The 21,373-nt window shown below is 36.0% G+C and overlaps 1 protein-coding gene across 2 annotated transcripts in view; it reads right to left on the reverse strand.

Annotated features, from left to right (window-relative positions):
- Positions 1-1,876: 1,876 nt before the first annotated feature.
- Positions 1,877-21,373, reverse strand: part of RhoGAP100F (Rho GTPase activating protein at 100F) — a 64,934-nt gene continuing 45,437 nt past the window's right edge. Inside the window, exons 2-12 of one of the 2 annotated variants that reach the window (XM_075309887.1) lie at positions 20,883-21,176; positions 20,694-20,816; positions 20,494-20,631; positions 20,162-20,435; positions 19,087-20,093; positions 17,903-19,028; positions 17,755-17,834; positions 17,337-17,688; positions 16,555-16,685; positions 4,279-4,402; positions 1,877-4,198 (exon numbers count right to left, since the gene is read on the reverse strand). In XM_075309887.1, the coding sequence (XP_075166002.1) occupies positions 2,415-4,198; positions 4,279-4,402; positions 16,555-16,685; positions 17,337-17,688; positions 17,755-17,834; positions 17,903-19,028; positions 19,087-20,093; positions 20,162-20,435; positions 20,494-20,631; positions 20,694-20,816; positions 20,883-21,176 (5,433 nt within the window). In that variant the 3' untranslated portion in view covers positions 1,877-2,414. Of the gene's footprint in view, positions 4,199-4,278; positions 4,403-16,431; positions 16,686-17,336; positions 17,689-17,754; positions 17,835-17,902; positions 19,029-19,086; positions 20,094-20,161; positions 20,436-20,493; positions 20,632-20,693; positions 20,817-20,882; positions 21,177-21,373 lie in introns of both variants that reach the window. The other variant, XM_075309808.1, reaches the window with a different exon arrangement.

Genomic DNA, 21,373 nt, shown 5'->3' on the forward strand with positions numbered 1-21,373 from the left:
TAGTGTGATTGGTGGTTATGTTGTGGTGATGATGATAATGTGTCATATATTATGATGTCATGTACTATTCTAGTAAATGAAGAGCAAATGTTATAGGTTGGAGTTAATAGTTAAACCAGAGGTTGGAGAATACATTTAAAGAATGCACACATGAAATGTTCATAGACTACTAGAAGACTAGACTAATAGTCAAACTTATTCAATTAGAGTTGGTAATTTATCAATTCTCTGGATCTTTAAAAATCGGTATCAATATCAACATATATTGATTTATATAAGAACTTCATTGAACTCACTCAATTAGTTGGACCTTAAAATAATTACACGCAGACGCCTGTATATTTGAAGTATTAACAGATTTTTTAGTTTCTCGCTCTGCATCACTGAAAATGTGATTTTTCTGTTACACAATAAATAAAAGTTTATCCAAAAACATGTTTAAATGATAAGGATTTGTATAAAAAATCTGTGTAAGTACAAACATTTTTAAATAAATCCAGAAATATTGTTACCGTGACGTCCCACAGACGAATGTTTATCTTATCCGTAACTTTGAGTAAGTTAAACTTTCTAGGGTTAAAATGAAATAATATTAGGAGTATGTCCAAAAATAAGAGTTTTTTCATATTTAAAAATATATTTGTTACACTTGTACGCAATATTAAACTGCACACATTAGAATCACATCTAAGTTTGGATGAATCAATTCAAATAACGCAGAAACTCTTAAACCAATAAAAAAGGAGTAAACTCGTTTGGTGAAGCATTTTTCAATTATTTTTTTGCGCACACATTGGAAATATTTTAAAGCTCTTCAAGGTGAACTAATGTTTTATTGGAAATGACCTTTGTTAGGGGTGGATCAATTCGCATTTCTACACATTGTAAAACTCTTTATAAAAAATGTCCATAAATTATAGTTTTTCTCATATTTATATAAAATTTTCGCTACACTTGTATACAATATTAAATTGCACACACTAGAATCATTTAAAAATTCTTAAATAGGATTTAAATTCGTGTTTAATTTATATCTAAGTTTGGATGAATCAATTCAATTAATGCAAGTTTATCCTTTATTAAAAAAGGGATAAACTCGTTTGATGAAGCATTTTTCAATTATTTTTTTGTGCACACATCGGAAATATTTAACAGCTCTTCAAAGGTGAACTAATGTTTTATTGGAAACTACCTTTGTTAGGGGTGGATCAATTCACATTTTTACACATTGTAAAACTCTTTATCAAAATGTCCATAAATAAGAGTTTTTTTCATATTTATAAAAAATATTCGCCACACTTGTACTCAATATTAAACTGCACACACAAGAATCATTTAAAAATTCTTAAATAGGATTTTAATTCATATTTGCTTCATATCTAGGTTTGGATGAATCAATTCACCTAACGCAGAAACTCTTAAACTAATAAAAAAGGGATAAACTCGTTTGATGAAGCATTTTTCAGTTATTTTTTTGTGCACACATCAGAAATATTTTAGAGCTCTTCAAAGTGAACTAATATTTTATTGGAAATTACCTTTGTTAGGGGAGGATCAATTCGCATTTTTACACATTGTAAAACTCTTTATAAAAAATGTCCGTAAATTAGAGTTTTTAGTATATATTAAAAATATTATTTTATAATATTGTATAAAACTCTAATTTATATCCGTAAATTAGAGTTTTATACAATATTAAACTGCACACACTAGAATCATTTAAAAATTCTTAAATGGGATTTAAATTCGTGTTTAATTTATATTTAAGTTTGGATGAATCAATTTAATTTAATTAATCGTGAAACTCTTACATTAATAAAAAAAAGGTAAACTCATTTGATGAAGCGTTTTTCAATTATTTTTTATGCACACATTAGAAACAGGTTAAAGCTTTTCAAGGTGAAGTAATGCTTTATTGAAAATGACCTTTGATAGGTATACATCAATTCGCATGTTTACACATTGTAAAGCTCTTTATAAAAAATAAGTGTTTATACAAGTGCCAAACGAAGAAAATATATTAAAAAATATATATGCAAAGAGAATTGATTTAATATGACTGAACCATGGAGAATGGTCCCTTCTATGTCATTTAAAAATGGATCGTTGGCTTCTTCATGTGTGCATACGAAATTAGTTAAAACAAAAATGTTTCTATAGTCTCCAAACAAATTCTGGTAAAACTTAAATCACGAACCCTTCAAAAACGAATACTACTGATGAAATGTTTTGAAAAGCATAAGAAGTGATTTTTTTATGAAACCAAAATTTCTGAAATGATATATATTTGAATGTATGTACGTACGGCCATTAAATGATTTTATTACTAAATTGATTGAGATATTGAGTCGTAGTCGTAGTGCTTATTATATGTGCATGACAAGGAACAGTTTTGTAAATGTCGTCATTGTCGTCTATTTTAGATCGTCATATTCATCACTGCCATTTTTCGATTCGCTCCCACCGGCTGCAAAGGCAGCCATAGCAGACGAACGATGTTCACTACTGCTGCTAGTCGAACTACTGCCACTTCTGGTTATGCTTTCACTGGGAGCATCAAATGCATCAAGAAATGGATTTGTGGCCGCATATTGTACGCGGTATGTACCTAATGTATGATAATTACCAGCACCGGAAGTGGATGTAGTTGCGCTGCTGCCATTGGATGTGCCATTAGCATATGACCTGGAAGTGGTGGCATATACACTTGAACCTGAATAACCCGCTGAGGAATTATTGGGATAGAAATCATAACTGCTGGTCGAACCAGACATGGAACTAACACCACTGCTACTGGCTGTGCCAGATGCAGTAGATGAGGCACCGGCGGCTGACGAAGTCGCTGCTGTCGACGACGCCGCAGATGCGCCTGTATTGAAGAGAGTCGCCCCCGAGATGCTTTGCTTTGGCAAGGTGCCATAGTGGGCCGAGCCGTTTGAACCATTGCTCGAGTAAGGAGCACTACTACGTTCAATGCTACTAAATAGGCTACTGCCAAACGAACGGTGTTCTGAGCTTGTTGACTTATTGCTAATATGAGTACTACTACTTGCTACCGAGTGTCTAATGTCATTATTGTATGATGTGGTGGTGGATGTAGCTGACCTCGAACGGCCAGTCGCCGATGAGCTCTCAGAGAGTTCGGAGGCCAGGCTATCGAACAGACGACGGCCGGTCGAAACAGTCGATGAGGATCCTGGCGAGATGGCTGAACCCGATGACATTGCTGGTTCCTTGAGGCTAGACAGCGCTGGCTTCGTTGGTGAGGCTGCCTTATCGGATTTGTCCAATGAATATTTACCGGTCCCGGTGGCTGTAGTGGTACCGCTGGTGCTGCTGCTTCCCAGGTCACCATGTATATTTCTGCTACTGTTGGTTAGGTGATACGTACCTCTGGGCAAACCACTACCACCTGGCGGTGAGGGTGAGTCAGGTGATTTGATGGGAGTGAATTGAACACGAGGCTCTCGTTTCAAATACTTCGACATCAGCTGGGTGGTGGTCATAGCCTGGGACTGGGCCAACAAGGCATTTGTAGAAGCAGATGATTTATAGGAGACCAAATCATCTGAATCATCCGATGAGGTTGTTGTGGCCGAAGTTCCTGCCGAACCAGCACTCAATACCGTAGCCTGCGATGAAGATGACGAAGAGGTTGCACTGGATTTATTACGCATAGCCTTATATTCTTCGGTGGACAATGCTGAAGAGGTTTTGTGTTCCGCGGCCGAAGAGCCTCCCGATGATGCATAGGCGCTCCGTAGTTTATAAGCCGAATCCCCATATTTACTGCTGCTGCTGCTGCCGATGCCACTGCTGTTGCTCACCACACCATTATTGTCATCGTCGCTCTTGGTCTGAGATTTGTGCGGTTCGTAAAAATCAACACCTTTGCGGGTTGTGCTTGACGCATGCGCAGCTGTGCCGGATGTGCCAGATAAGGTTTGTTGTTGTTGTTGATGGTGTTGATTGGTGTTGTTATTGTTGATGTTGTTGTTGATATTACTGTGATGATTGTGGTGATGGTGATTCTGATGATTGTGACTGTTCAAATGGTTGGTGGTGGTGGTGATGATATTGGTGTCAAGGCTATCTCTATCGGACTTTTTCTGACTGAGTGAATACGAACTGACGGACTCTTGGATATTAACTTGTTTTACCGATGCCGGTGAAATGCCCCGTTTTATTGTATCCGTACCTGTTAACAGTTAAAGTTTACAGTTTTTTGCCCCTTCACAGAAGATGATGTCTTATGGCGCGGATGGCCATTCAACTTACTTTTGCCCGATCCGGATCCCGATGCCGTGGATGCTGAACTACTGCCGGGGGAGGGTGTGCCTGGAATGGGCAGTGGCGATGGGTCGGGAATTGCCGAGACCACTGAGTCCACCAATGGATGGGGCTGTAAAGTAATCAGAAAAGAGGAGGAAAAACAAAACAAACGTCAATACCATTTCCTCGGGTTGCTAAAGGCTTAATCTTAAACGAACTCAACTAAAGGGTTAATGTGGTGTTAAGGTGGTGGCGGTGGCTTTTGGTGGTTGTGGATATGGTGGAGTGGTGGTTAAAGCAATTTGTGCATTTTTTTTTACGAATAAAACTTTTAAAAATTTCAAAATTTTCTCTTGTCCCAATTGATACGGATACAGCAAGGAGGCTTTCAATGGGCGGGGGTGGGGAGTGTGTGATGTGAGCTTAAAGGTTGCCAATAAAAACACAATAACTACACAACAACAGGAACTTCAAAAATTAAACAATAGTGCAATAATAACAATTAAACAAAGAAGAAAATGAATCGTCTCTCAAATCTTTAAAGGGTGACACACCAATTTTTTTGCTGCCCATTTTTGTTTTCCATAAGGAAATAGCCAATTTTAATGGGGAATGGGAAGATGGATTTACAATGGAAACACTATGATCAATACATGGATCAACTACAGGCACAAACATATTATAGTTGTATGCATGAACTGTTGTCACATGACTGTTTTGGAGAAAGAAATTGAAGGAAATAGGAGCTCCAACATTTTCTCTTTACTGCTATGGTTGTTTTTTGTTGATATGGATGAGGAATGGTATAGCTAATCTACATGGCATGAATTGTTGAAAAGTTTGACACATTTTTTTTAGTTTAAAATTTTGAGGATACATAAATTTACAAAAGTGAATCATTATTTTTTATGAAAACATGCGTTTTCTTCGTTTTTTTTTTTACAACACAATAACGCATAACAACAAATTGAGCAATAGTAGTTTTATATACAAAAAGAATTTTTAAAGTTTTTTTTTTTTAATATCGACAAACGATCGATGTGAGTTAAGCTTTGCTTTGATAGGTATATAGCTGACTGACATTTTTGAATGATAATGGGGTTTTAATGGATTATTTGATTTATTATCTAGCATGAATTTAAATGATTGATTGATTGATTAATTGATTGATTGATTGATTGATTGATTGATTGATTGATACTATGCTAATGTTTCAACAAGTTTACCAGTAGTGGGCCAATCATGCTTACATCCGATTGCAGTAGTACACATCACATCAAATTGGTTCAGATTCTATCATTTTGGTATTATAGATTTGTGTGTTGTTGTTAGGTTACGGGGTTTAAATTTTGTAATTACTGTATGTTTATTATTTATTTTTATTGTTTCAATTCAAATTAATATATTCTTCAAACGGTCAACAGGTTTGACATAGGTAAAATTTAACACATACGAATACAGTACTTTCTTTATAATCACTTTTGAAGATTTGAACAATATAGTAAGCATATTGAAAATATCTAAATAACTCTCACAGTATACAGAAAAAACAAGTAAGAAAGTCTAAAGTCGGGCGGTCCGACTATATTATACCATGCACCACTTTGTAGATCTAAATATTCGATGCCATATCATATCCGTCGAATGTGTTGGGGGCTATATATAAAGGTTTGTCCCAAATACATACATTTAAATATCACTCGATCTGGACAGAACTTGATAGACTTCTACAAAATCTATAGACTAAAAATTTAAGTCGGCTAATGCACTATGGTGGAACACAATTTTAGTAAAAAAATATGGGAAACATTTAAATCTGAAGTAATTTTAAGGCAACTTTGCAAAAGTTTATTTATGATTTATCGCTCGATATATATGTATTAGAAGTTTAGGAAAATTAGAGCCATTTTTACAACTTTTCGACTAAGCAGTGGCGATTTTACAAGGAAAATGTTGGTATTTTGACCATTTTTGTCGAAATCAGAAGAACATATATATGGGAGCTATATCTAAATATGAACCGATTTCAACCAAATTTGGCACGCATAGCACCAATGCTAATTCTACTCCCTGTGCAAAATTTCAACTAAATCGGAGTTAAAAATTGGCCTCTGTGGTCATATGAGTGTAAATCGGGCGAAAGCTATATATGGGAGATATATCTAAATCTGAACCGATTTCAGCCAAATTTGGCACTCATAGCTACAATGCTAATTCTACTCCCTGTGCTAAATTTCAACTAAATCGGAGAAAAAAAATTGGCCTCTGTGTGTGATGTGGCACGCATAGCTACAATGCTAATTCTACTCCCTGTGCAAAATTTCAACCAAATTGGAGTAAAACTCTGGCTTCTGGGACCGTATTAGTCCATATCGGGCGAAAGCTATATATGGGAGCTATATCTAAATCTGAACTGATTTCAATAAAATTTTGCACATTTGACTATACTACCAATTGTACTCCTAGTGCAAAATTTCAACCAAATTGGGGTAATACTCAGGCTTCTAGGGCCGTATAAGGGCATATCGGGCGAAAGATATATATGGGAGCTATATCTAAATCTGAACCGATTTCTTCCAAAATCAATAGGGTTCTATTTTGGCCCAAAACACATACTTGTGCCAAATTCGAAGTCGATTGGGCTTAAATTACTACCTAATCCCTTGGTTACAAAAATGTGTTCACGGACAGACGGACAGACGGACAAACGGACAGACGGACATGGCTATATCGACTCAGGAGCCCACCCTAAGCATTTTTGTCAAAGACACCATGTGTCTATCTCGTCTCCTTCTGGGTGTTGCAAACATATGCACTAACTTATAATACCCTGTTCCACAGTGTGGCGCAGGGTATAAACAGATATATTGTAGCCTGCAGAAATGGTCAACTAAAAATTCTAAAATTAATGTAATTTTTATTAATTTAGTTAATTGTCGATTCTAGTTAAATTTTTCTAAAAATATGATTTTTTTTCTAAGTTTAAATTATTTTTTGCTTACTCGAACGACGTGACCTAACACTGAGAATAAATTATAAAATTTGACAAAATTCAAATATCGTATAAAATGGTTCATAATTGTCTAAAATGAGTAAATTGTCCGTCTTGAACTTTGTATAAAGCTGAAGACATTATAACTAAGTTTAATTCACATTTTTATTCTTCCGAATTTGAAATGTTCAGAAACAACAGAAAAACAAGAATATACGACCGTAAGTTCGGCCAGGCCGAAGCTTATGTACCCTCCATCATGGATTGCGTAGAAACTTCTTCTAAACACTGCCATTCACAATCGAATTACTTAAGTTGCGGCAACGCTTGCCGATGGCAAGGTATCTAAAAACCTCCTAACACCATCTTCTAAATTTTATGTAAGTCCATACGTGGTATATATTAACTCAAAAAAGATCGATCCAATACGTATATAATTCAGTTTGACAAAGTAGACATAAAATTTTGACAAAATTTTGTACAGAAATAAAATTTTAACAAAATTTTCTATAGAAATAAAAATTTTGACAAAAATTTCTACAGAAATAAAATTTTAACAAAATTTTCTATAGAAATAAAATCTTGGTAGATTATTTTTGGCTCGAGTGGCAACCATGATTATGAACCGATATGGACCAATTTTTGTGTGATTGGACCAATTTTGGTATTGTTGTTAGCGACCTTATACTAACACCACGTTCCTAATTTGAACCGGTTCGGATGAATTTTGCTCCTCCAAGAGGCTCCGGAGGTCAAATCTGGAGAACGTTTTAAATGGGGGCTATATATAATTATGGACCGATTTGGACCAATTCTGCCACGGTTGTTAAAGATCATATACTAACACCATGTTCCAAATTACAACCGGATTGGATGAAATTTGATTCTCTTGGAGACTTCGCAACACAAATCTGGGGATCGGTTTATGTGGGCGCTATATATAATTATGGACCGATGTGGACCAATTTTTGTACAGTTGTTAGAGACCATATCCCAACATCATGTACCAAATTTTAGCCGGATCGGATGAAATTTGCTTCTCTTTGAGGCTCCGCAAGCCAAATCTGGGGATCGGTTTATATGGGGGCTATATATAATTATGGACCGATGTGGACCAATTTTTGCATGATTGTTAGAGACCATATACCAACACCATGTACCAAATTTCAGCCGGATCGGATGAAATTTTCTTCTCTTTGAGGCTCCGCAAGCCAAATCTGGGGATCGGTTTATATGGGGGCTATATATAATTATGGACCGATGTGAACCAATTTTTGCATGGTTGTTAGAGACCATATACCAACACCATGTACCAAATTTCAGCCGGATCGGATAAAATTTGCTTCTCTTTTAGGCTCCGCAAGCCAAATCTGGGGATCGGTTTATATGGGGGCTATATATAATTATGAACCGATGTGAACCAATTTTTGCATGGTTGTTAGAGACCATATACCAACACCATGTACCAAATTTCAGCCGGATTGGATGAAATATGCTTCTGTTAGAGGCTCCACAAGCCAAATCTGAGGGTCCCTTTATATGGGGGCTATACGTAAAAGTGGACCGATATGTCCCATTTTCAATACCATCCGACCTACATCGATAACAACTACTTGTGCCAAGTTTCAAGTCGATAGCTTGTTTCGTTCGGAAGTTAGCGTGATTTCAACAGACGGACGGACGGACGGACGGACGGACGGACATGCTTAGATCGACTCAGAATTTCACCACGACCCAGAATATATATACTTTATGGGGTCTTAGAGCAATATTTCGATGTGTTACAAACGGAATGACAAAGTTAATATACCCCCATCCTATGATATAATATATAAAAATATTTGTTCATAGCAAATTTTCTTCAATTTGATTATTAACCTAAGTTTTTATTAAAATGTTCACTTAAATATTTTTATTAAAATTTTATAAAATAAGCCTACATATATTTTCAAGGTAGTTTTACATTTTTGACTAAATTATTTTTTGCTTACTCAAACGACGTGATCTAATACTGAGAATAAATTACAAAATTCAAATATCGTATAAAATGGTTCATAGTTTTCTAAAATGAAGTCCTTCTTGAACTTTGTGTAGCGCTGAAGACATTGTAACTAAGTTTAATTCAAATGTTTATTCTTCCGAATTTGAAATTTTCAAAAATTATTTGTTCATAGCAAATTTTCTTCAATTTGATTATTAACTTAAGTGGTGACTCATAAACCACTTAAATATTTTTATTAAAATTTTCTAAAATAAACCTACATATATTTTCTAGGTAGTTTTACATTTTTGACCAAATAAAAGCAAATTCTATTTCACTATAATCTGAATTAAATTTTTAATTGAAAATGTTTTCAATCGCAAAAATTATAGTATTAAATTAGAAATAACTGGTATATACGGCCGTAAGTTCGGTCAGGCCGAAGCTTATGTACCCTCCACCATGGATTGCGTAGAAACTTCTACGAAAGACTGTCATCCACAATCAAAGTACTTGGGTTTTGGTATCTTAAAACTTCTTAACATCGTTTTCTAAATTGTGAGTTAGTCCATAAGTGGTATATACTATATAGACAAAAAAGGTATGTGTAGGTAAGTCTACAAATAATTACGAATCGATATGGATTTTTGCACGGTACGTAGAGAGCCAGAATTGAAATATGAGGGTCGCTTATATGGGGGCTATATACAATTATGAACTTGATATGGACCAATTTTTGTGTGATTGGGGATCGATTTATCTGAGGGCCATATATAACTACACTCAAAAAAAGTTTACTTGGATCCAAAGATTTTGATCTTCCTTTAAGGATTTTGGTATTGATTCCGAGCCAAAGATGCGGCTTCTTTAAAATAAAGAAATTCTTTAGCAACCTATCTGGCTTTAAATCTAGGCCCAATAAAATTAAAATTAGGATACAGATCTCATTTATCAAATTTTCATTCTCTTTTCGCGGTTTGTTAATAAAGGTACTCACGTACAAATAAATGTCAGTTTAAAAATCAAAATTATAACGAATACTTCAAAGTAAAAAAAGTTTTCTTAAGTCAAAAAAAAAAAAAACTTTAAACCAAAAATGCTAAATCTTCAAAATAAGTCTTAGCCTATATTTGAAGCGTTTTTATCTTAAATCTAAAGTTTCACTATTTCAGTTAATTTAACCCTTTCACTACCAATGTCCACTTAGAAGGACATTCGAAAAAGACTCCAAATTCTATTTTTCCACTTAGTTTCGATTTATTTCTTGATGTTATTTTAAAGTAGAGACTTTAATCTAAATAAGCTATAAATATTTTCTATATTGGTGAACACTAAAATACATTTTTATAAACTTCTTTAACAATAAACGAAAAATGTGAAAATTTGAAACTAAAGCTGATACTTTTTCGGGTTTTTTTTTGTATTTTTTCTCACACTTTGAAAGATATTATAGGCAAATAGCGCTTATTTTCGTAAGGCCATTAGGTCACAATTCAAGAATCAAATATTTAGAACAAGCTCATATAGCTCTTGAAGTAATTGAGGTAGTTTCTCAAAATGACAATTTTTGTTCTACATGCGGTTAGTACTAGTAAAAACAGATGAAAAATTATAGTTTTTAACATCAGGTTTATTTCGGTAGTGAAAGGGTTAAGGACAATTTCTTTAAATCAACAATGTGTTTCTTTACTGTAAGTAAAATTAGCCTTAGTTCAAAGATATGCGACTTTAATGGAGGGACGCTAATTTACAAAATTTGTGTCCGAAATTTAATAAAAAAATTTTTGAAGCAAAGATTATAAACTTTATTTTAATTAAAATTTCATTATATTAAAGAAAATTTTCCTTAATATTTTGTAAATTTCGCATCCTAAAATTAAGGTTGCGAAATCTTTAATATCACGTAAATATTTTTTCAATGTATAGACCTATATGACCTAGTTAGGCATGGTTGATAACGGCCATATACTAGCACAATGTACCAAATTTCAACTAACTCCGATGAAATTTGCTCCTCAAGAGGCTCCAAAACCAAATCTCGGGATCGGTTTATATGGGGGCTATATATGATTATGGACTGTTAAGGACCACTTTTGGCATGGTTGTTAAATATCATATACTACCACCACGTACCAAATTTCAACCAGATCGGATAAATTTTGCTTCTCCGAAAGGCACCCGGGGTCAAATCTGGTGATCGGTTTATATGGGGGCTATATATAATTATGGACTGATATGAACCAATTCCTGCATGGTTGTTGGATACCATATACTAACATCACGTACCAAATTTGAACCGAATCGGATGCTCTTCCAAGGGGCTCCGGAGGTCAAATCTGGGGATCGGTTTATATGGGGGCTATATATAATTATGGACCGACTGCGACCAATTTTTGCATTGGTGTTTTGAGGCCATATATTAATACCACGTACCAAATTTCAACTGAATCAGATGAATTTTGGTCTTCCAAGGGACTCCGGAGGTCAAATCTGGTGATCGGTTTATATGGGGGCTATATTTGCATGGTCATTAGAGACCATATACTAATACCATGTACCAAATTTCAGCCGGATCGGATGAAATTTGTTTCTCTTAGAGGCTTCGCAAACCAAATCGGCGTATCGGTTTATATGGGCGCTATATATAATTATGGACCGATGTGGACCATTTTTTGCATGGTTGTTAGAGACCATATACCAACTCCATGTATAAAATTTCAGCCGGATCGGATGAAATTTGCTTCTCTTAGATGATCGGTAAGCCAAATTTGGGGGTCCGTTTATATGGGGGCTATACGTACAAGTGGACCGATATGGCCCATTTGCAATACCATCCGACCTACATCAATAACAACTACTTGTGCCAAGTTTCAAGTCGATAGCTTGTTTCGTTCGGAAGTTTGCGTGATTTCAACAGACGGACGGACGGACATTCTCACATTGACTCAGAATTTCACCACGACCCAGAATATATATATATATATATATATATATATATATATATATATATATATATATATATATATATATATATATATATATATATATATATATATATATATATATATATATATATATATATATATATATATATATATATATATATATATATATATATATATATATATATATATATATATATATATATATATATATATATATATATATATATATATATATATATATATATATATATATACTTTATGGGGTCTTAGAGCAATATTTCGATGTGTTACAAACAGAATGACAAAGTTAATGTACCCCCATCCTATGGTGGACGGTATAAAAAACAAGTTTAGTAAAAACTTAAATTATTTCTTCGGCACATATAGAGAAGTAACATGAACACCTCAAAGTGTTATTTTTGGAAAAAAACATCAGAGCCATGGAATCAGATACATAATTTTCGATAACATTTATGCGACAAACATGTTACATGTTACCAATCAAAAATAATGTTTGTTCTGGGTGCACTTTAAATTATTTTTTATTTTGATCGCAAAGCTCAACTACCCATCAAAAAAAGTATTGAAAATGTTCTTTTTGGATCCGGAAGTGGTGCAAAGTTGGCGCAGAAGTGATGAATTTAACTTTGGCTTGTCATAGGGCGGATGTCCACCATTTCAATAGCCATTGCACTGAATTTGCATCACTTCTTAAGGTGGTATGCGAATTTAGTGTTTTGGATGTGAATTAAGAAATTTTGCTATATTTTGATAAATAAATAAATTTTAAATTTTTTTATGATTTTTAATGCGTTCTAACGTTTGTCTAGAACGTTTGACATCAAGTATTTTCAAAAACTCGCAAGTTTTCTAGAATGGATTTAGCATTTTTTTTCGACAAAATTTAAATAATTTGTATCATTTTATTACTTCTTGGTCTGTTTTAACCGATTTGAAACAGAAAATTCTCAATTTCCCATTAAAAATATGAAAAAAGCGAGTCATAGAAAAATTGACTCAAATAAACTTCCTGTGCAGTTAAAATAAATAACTTCTTTGGGAGAACTTTTTGAAAGTGCTTTCAAAGTTGTGCCTTTAGAAGAACTTCCAAATTTTTTTGCTGGGTAATTATTTTATTGAGCCAAATAAGTATTTATTGAACATCACTTCTATTTTGTAATTAATGTTTTGTTTAATTCATTAAACAATTTAATTCTTTCACCTTTAGAAGAAATAATTGTCATGTATTTTTTTTAAGTACTTTCTTTTAGGTTTTACAACTCGAATTTTTCTTTCCAAACAAAATTTGCTATTATATTTTTAATTGGAATGGAGGAGATATTCTCCATTAGCATTTTAATTAAAAACTTACTAATGTTCAAACATTTTCCTAACTGAGTTAATTTTTTAATTTGATTAAAATTTATTAAAATTTTCAAATTGAATAACATTTTTAAATGATTACTTTTTCAACATCAATGAACTTTTTTATTGGAAGTATTTGGTAATTATTCAGCTCGATCTTAATAACTGTTTAAGTTAAGTTAAAGTGGCACCCGGTTACTGCAAATTCACTAGTGGGATTTGGTGTTTATAAGTACATTAGTTTTCGCTTATAGTCCACACCCATAGTTGCACAACTTTTTTGGACAATATGTGAAATTCGACAGTTAAACAAATTCTTTTATATGCCAATTTGGTATATAACCGTCTTCGCGCATTTCCAGGAATATTACTACACGAAAAAAACGTTGGAAAACGTCTTTCTTTTGTTAGAGTTTTTTGAATTTCTTCGAACGTTTTAAACTTTTATCACCAAAAAAAATCGTTTGTTACAAAATTTTTATTTTTTCAATAAAAAAAAATATTTTTGAACACTGTTCTTTTTTGACTTTAAGTCTTTAATAAGACACATTTTACAATATCATAGTAACAATTTAATATATTACTATGTAATGTTGAACATCTTTTCGGAATCTAGCAAACATATCTGGAATATATGTAAAACAAACAGGACCCTTGGTATACAAGGCGGACGTACCCGCCAAAAAATGGAGCACTATTTCAGCAGGATTGTAAGGGAGAGAGGCAGTACCAACTGCACGGATGAAAAAGACTGTTTTTCATATGTTTTGGCTATAAACATTATATGTTTGGAACACAATATTTTTGAGTGCAAGCATATAATGTTCATAAACTAGCATAACATGTTTGGAACATATATGTTAATATGTTAGAACATATTATGTTTGGGACATAAAATGTTTGTAAATATAATATGCTTGGATGCAAACATATATTAATTTAGAAATAGCCTATAAACATATATGTGTTTAGTAGCTTGGAGCGCTATTTAACAGGGAGAGATATTGAATTAAGTTGGTGGTTGTTGCTTGTTATTACAAAATTAACATTTTATTTTTCCTTGGGCAATTGATCAGCTACTTCTTTGATCCTTACAAACTGTGTGGTCCACTGTTCGAATCCCCGTCCGGCAAAAGGTAAAATTAAAATAAAATAAAAATCATAAAATTGAATAATTTCTTCTACAATGTTTGTATTACAGAAAAAGGTGCTAAGAACTAAAAAATCTCGTGGAAGTGAGAAAGATGTGGGGGAATATACAATTAGGCAGAAACAAAATTTTGAGCATTCAGGTCGAAAACCTATGTTGTTAGCACCTATATTACCTGTTTATTTTCATAATTCATTATGATTGTAAATATATAAATAAATAAATAAAATTTTGAGCACAATATTGTTTGGGAGAATTTTTTTTAAGCATATAATATTTTTGGGTGCAAAATGCTTCCAAACATATTATATGTTCACATAATAACATATTGTTTTTTAGAAGACAACATTATTGAATTTGGATGCAAAAATACAAAATGTTTGGAACTTAGACTACCCAAACATATATTGTTTAGACCAATATGCTCTCAAACGTATTATATATTGGAAGAGATCAAACATATAAATGTTTGGGCAATACCCAAAAATGTATAAGCTTGAAGCAAAATATGTTTGGGAGTATATGTTACAGAAGCGATTTTTGCGAGGGTGTGCTTACAAAACAACCGAATCAGCGCTGATTTTTGAGGGCGATGTCCCGATTTAGAGCAGCTTCTACATAGCGCTGATATAATTGCTCATTTTAATAGAAATATTGCTCAGAAGTCATATATAATCTTGAGTATAGCATTGTTGGCGTGAAGGAAAACAGCACTACCTTTCATGCACCTATACTTCATGAATTGCTTGCAATAACGTAAAGGAATGATCATAAACTAGTTTGATAACTCGTTTACGTTATTGCCACCGATTCATGCAGTGTGGATTCATTGCCTACATTATTGTATACGAAAAAGCCCAACTAAACTCTTACTGCTGAAGTATTTTTTGCTGAGTATAATCTTGAGTTTCCTATTTTGTAGCTTTGTTGGTATGAAGGAAATCAGCACTACTTATCATGCATCTATACTGCATGAATTGGTTGCAATAACGTAAACGAATGATCATAAACTAGTTTGGTTACTCATTTATGTTATTGCCGCCGATACATTCAATGTGGATGCACTGCCTATTTTATTATATACCAAAAACAGCAACTAAACTCTTACTGCTGAAGTATTTATTGCTGGGTTGTTTTATGTGTTTAAATCGAAGTATGACATTTGTCCTATATGATAAATGAGCCCCGGTACCAATCAGTACCAATAGGGTAGAAAAAATTGTATTTTCGAAACGAAAGATTAGTGATTATATAGAGAGTACTGCATTCACAGGATGTTAAATGTTCAGTAGAGAAGCTGTGTTAGTCCAAATTTCATTATTATTTCTATTGGAGATAATTTGGCGATTGTATCTGTATAGGCTGTGGGAAGTATTGGGTAATAAAGGGCAAGGTGGGATACATTAAATATTTTTTTGTTTTTTGTTTTTTTTTTTTTTGTTAATAAGACTTTGTGTTGTTTGGTTACATTCATTAAGACATTTTGTTTTTATTATAGTTGGCAAGACGAAAGAACTCATCATCCTTAAGTCGATAATGTTGCATAATGTTAATCACACCGTTGCTCAAAGCTGACATTCGAAATGAGCCAAGGAAACGTATACCGTAAAATTGGAATCTCATATATTGTTAATTGAGTACAATAAATTAATTAATTAGAAGGTGTTTGTTATTCTGGTCAGGAGGAGGGCGGGAAAGGTAGGATGTGTGGTGTGGGTTTGTTTACCTGTTGCACCGCTTGTTGCAAGGCTCGATGCGATTGAGCTAACTGACCCACTACTGATTGATACAGATGACTGTTGACTGTGGCTGAGAGCGGATGTTGGCCTTGAGAAAGTATGTTGGTTACCGAAGTGGACGAGCGTAGTAGATTGCCCGCCGCCATGAGCTGCTGCTGTTGTTGCATGAGAAACGCCTGCCTGTCCACTTGCAACGCATTGACTTTGCTTCCACGCTGCCCTGTTGACTCGCCGCGCCGACCTGTCTACATAGGACTCTGTATTAATCAATATTATTGTAATTGTATTTCTAATCTAATGAGAATTAACTTAAAAACAAAGTATTTAATGTAGTTAAAAAAAAAAAAAAATAGAGAAAACTCAAGTTTAGACAGATAAATATATATATAGAGAGAGAGAGCGAAAGAATAAAACTGAGATAGTTATATTTAAATAGATATAGCGAGAGCAAGAGAGAAATAAACAGCGAGAGCAAAGTAGGTATGTAAGTATGACATTTCTTGCCTTTGCTTTCCGTTGTTAGTACAGACGTAATGGAACGTAACGAAACTGAATGAATTGAACAACATACGGTGTTTGGTTTATTTGGTGTAAGAGTGATAAAAAGAAACGTGTAATTAGTTAGTAGTGATTGAGTTATTTGTGTTCTCTTAACAGTTTTTTGTTTTTTCGAAAACGAAATTCCAAAAATTATCTAACAAACAAAAAGGCTGTGATTGAAAAAGAGTTACGTTTGTTTTTTGTTGCGACGGATCTTGTGCCACGTAGTGTTATCAGAAGACAATATGAACAATGATGACTTAAATAATAAAAAACAAACCAAAACAACGAGTTTGGAAAATTGTATACAAATTTTGTTTTTCACACGGGAAATATACGAGAATTACGTTACCTGAAACAACTCCTGCCATATTGTTCATACTACCAGCGCTCATACCCAAACCCATGCCCAGTCCCATACCCATGGCACTACCTCCAACAGTCATGCTGCCCATTAGATTTCCGGCACCTACGACCGCCGTACTCTGATGATGTTGCGCCTGAGGCTGGGGCCAGATTTGCAAAAGATATTTTAAAACGGCAATAGGCTGGGCATGATCGATATCGGAACCTGGTTGAGCGCTGGCCGAGTGTAGCATCAATGGGGGACCCATGACAGTGGCCAAGGCTTGAGCAGACATCTTATTGCGTTCGGAATTTGAAACAACCAGCGACAAGTGATCAAGGAGAAATACCAATGTAGCCTAAGAACAATGAAAGGCAAAAGTTTGAACCCAATCCACCATACATTTCCACAATGTTAGACTTACCCTATTTGCTCGAGGTAGGCAATCCAAAATGCTAAGCATTAGTTTGGCATTACCTTCGGGATCATCGGGTAGGCACACAGCTGAAAAATGTAAAGATAAAAACTTTCAATAATATTCTTTTTTTTTTGTCGAATCTTCCCCTACTTACCCAATGCATCAACGGTCATCTGGAAGAGACATCGCGTAAACAGTGGCTCCGGTAATTCCCTTAGATAGTCTTTTAGAACTCCAGTGATGACATTGATATCAGGAACATGTTCTGGGGTCAATTCCACGGCACGACTATTACGCTCGAAAGCTTCCCTCAATAGACGTTTCTTGGTTGCCGATCCGCAGAGTCTATATAATCCGATTATATCAAGACCGCGACGTTCAACCTCTTCCACGCAACGTCGTAGGACTATGGGAACTGGTGCAGATCCAGGAGCTCCTTTTGATTCACGATTTACCACCGACTCCAAATCGGCACCGAAGAGAGTGGGATATCCGGCTCTTAAACTGGGCAGACCACGTCGTTTGTACAAAGCAATGGGGTCTGTGTGACGCATACGTATATAAATGGTACCACGTGGCTCCACCTTCAGGGCTAGCTGATGCAATGGTGATTGACGTAGAACTGTGGACAATGATATGGCTCCGCGGTAACACAGTTTATGACGATGCTGTGGATCCCATGAGTATACGAGAACATCCAATTGTTTATTGCCCACCAGATCCAATTCAAATGATTCATCCCAATCGAATTGTAAATCGCCCGACCTAACCACCGTACGTGCCTTGTGGACGCGATCACATTCTATCACACAGTACAAATCACGCGTGGGCGCTGGCAGATGCTGTCCTCCTGCACCGTGCTGTGGTCCCAGTTCGGGAGCCGAACGTAGGCCACGGCCCGCTAACAGGTGAATCCACAACATACCCGACACACCACCTATATCCACTATAGGCTTATCCAGTTTGTATTTGCTGAACTCTGCGGGATTTATGTCTATCTGCCGATGAGGTCGAGGCAATGTAGCACTAGGGGTAGGAGCGGGACTCTGATGGCCTCCAGTACTCATAATACTTCCACTAGGGCTGGCAGGACCAGCGGAAAGCTCCAATAATTGGCGCATGCGACGAATGCTGGGGGAACGAATAGAATTGGGACCACCTATGTGTTGCGATGACATCGACCTCACGGGCAGTGAAGAAATGGGACGTGGCATTCCCAAGTGGCGATCTAAAGTACCAGCACCCAGGATACCTGTTCGACTAGAATAAATGCTTTCGGTCTGCGAAAAATAAAAATGTTCGTTATAAGATTGTTAGGATTGTCGCATTTTTACTTACATTTCGAAGAGCATCATGGATATTCTCCGCACTACATGAGAAGCGATGTGATCGCGGTTGATTGAGAAGATCTCGTGTCATACGCATTTGTTCCGCTATAGCTGAACTACTGGGAGCTCTTCGCAACCATGCCCTATATTCATCCGAGGTAAATATTGAGGGGCTGGCGTTGATACGCGACCGTAAGTCACGATCACGCCTAGCATTAAATTCGGGGGCAGAGATATTACCATCGTTTTCATCCATTATCCTATCGCTTATTCGAGAACGTATGCCTGGCAAGCGCACTCCGGGACGGTCTCTTGGCAGTGAATTGAATTTAGCCATATCAGGACCTCCACCCAATACGGATGTGCCTCCAGCTCCACCACCCCTTGGCATACTGCCTATAGCGGGCCTATTGTAGTAGTAGTAATTGGGTCGTGGTCCCACTGTGGCCTCGGTATCGCTGGAATAATCCAAATTGGGCCGTGAACGTCTTGTCAGCGACTGAGTACCACTTGGACCGTATTTGCCCTGAGAATGGGGATCGTAGCGACCATAACGACCCAGTGTACCACCGGGGCCCATGATCACAGATCCTCCGCTGGGCTTTAAACTCGGTCGCAATAGTGAATGACGACCCAATGAATTTGAATAATCGGCATATTCTACGCGAGGCAAATGCTGGTCTGAACCAGAACGTGGAAAACGAGCTCTTTGAGGCACATTACCCACTGATAAACGACGGGATGGGGGAGCACCAGGATAGAAGGAATGAACTTTCTCCGCAAGACTCTCCAGAGTTCCAGCATTTTTGTAGTACGCATGTGACGGAGCAAATGTGTGACCCTTCGGTTGTTCCGTAATAACTGACGAGGGCGGAGGTGGTGGCTTATATCCCCAATTGGGTGGATCCATACCCGGACGTGTATTATAGTACATATCCAGCTGTTCCGATTGCGGACTATAGTTGTTCAAACCCAAACCCAGTCGAGACCGAGACTCGGACATTTCTCGGCCATCACCTACACGTGGGGGAGATAGGAAAAGACCAAACGTTAATATATCACAACCAAGCAACAGTTTCAAATACCTGTACGTCTTTCGCGTGATGAACGGGACCTTGACATGTGATCAGTCTCATCTAGCTCCTCGTCTCGCAAGTCTCGTTTCATGACAACAACTGGTGGTGGTTTCTGTTCGGGTCGTGACATGGAAGGCGGTCCCGGAGACCCCGTGCCACGATTACCGCAACGTTGTCGTATGGCTAGCACAAGGCGCCGAGGAATTGACATTATTATCACAACATCATCCAAGGACATGTGCGTGACATCGACTAAATTCACTGCTAAGATTTCATCACCCACCTAAATAAGTCCCAAGTTAAATAAGAAGAACAAGGACAAGATGACAAATTAAAGTTACCTTTAGGCATCCACTATTCGACACTGCTGACTCGATGGCTATTCGGGATATGAACACACCATCTGTACGATCCGCCCCATTACCTTCTCGTATATATAAACCTAAAGTCTGACCGGGTCTCTTAACAATTTCGACCAACTATCAAAAACGGAATGGAATTAAGATATATACGAAATATATGGGCATTTGAGAAATATCACCTGTACAATGTGACGATTATCCTTTTTCGCCAATAATTTGTGGGCTGCATCTACTGCCTGTTTACCACCAATACTATGTGGTTCTAATATCCTAACAATCATCTCACCTCGTCTCTCCACCGCCTATATGGTATTGATAGAAAATTTTCAGAAATATATAAATTTGAGAGTATTTGAAAAACGGCCTACCTCCAGTGCGGCTGCTGTATTTGGATCGTGGTCATTTTCAACAGCTTCTATCTGTCGGAATATCTCTGAACTAATACCCGATACTTTACGGAAATCTCCTTGCAGAAGCACTGGCTCCTTGGAACCACCCTGCCTTTGTTGGTGATGTTGCTGATGCTGTGATTGTTGCTGCTGGTGATGATGCTGCTGTTGTTGCTGTTGATTAACCATCGTTTGCATTTGATTTGATGGCAATGGTCCGGGCGGCGCACGGCCCGGGCTTGCCGTAACATCAGGAACTGATCTTCCATTTTCCTGTAAATGAAAAATTAAACATAAATTGAGTGGGTATTGTGGGAAATATTTCTTAACATTTATCGATATTTCAGTTTATGGAGATAAAATACCGTGATTCATCTTAAGATTGAAAAGTTTAGCCAAAAAAGTGTTTAAATGATAAGGATTTGTATATAGAATCGGCGTAAGTACAAAAATTTAAAAAAAAAATTCAC

The sequence above is a fragment of the Haematobia irritans genome, chromosome 1 (assembly GCF_050003625.1).
Source record: "Haematobia irritans isolate KBUSLIRL chromosome 1, ASM5000362v1, whole genome shotgun sequence".
In the NCBI taxonomy this organism is placed as follows: Eukaryota; Metazoa; Arthropoda; class Insecta; order Diptera; family Muscidae; genus Haematobia; species Haematobia irritans.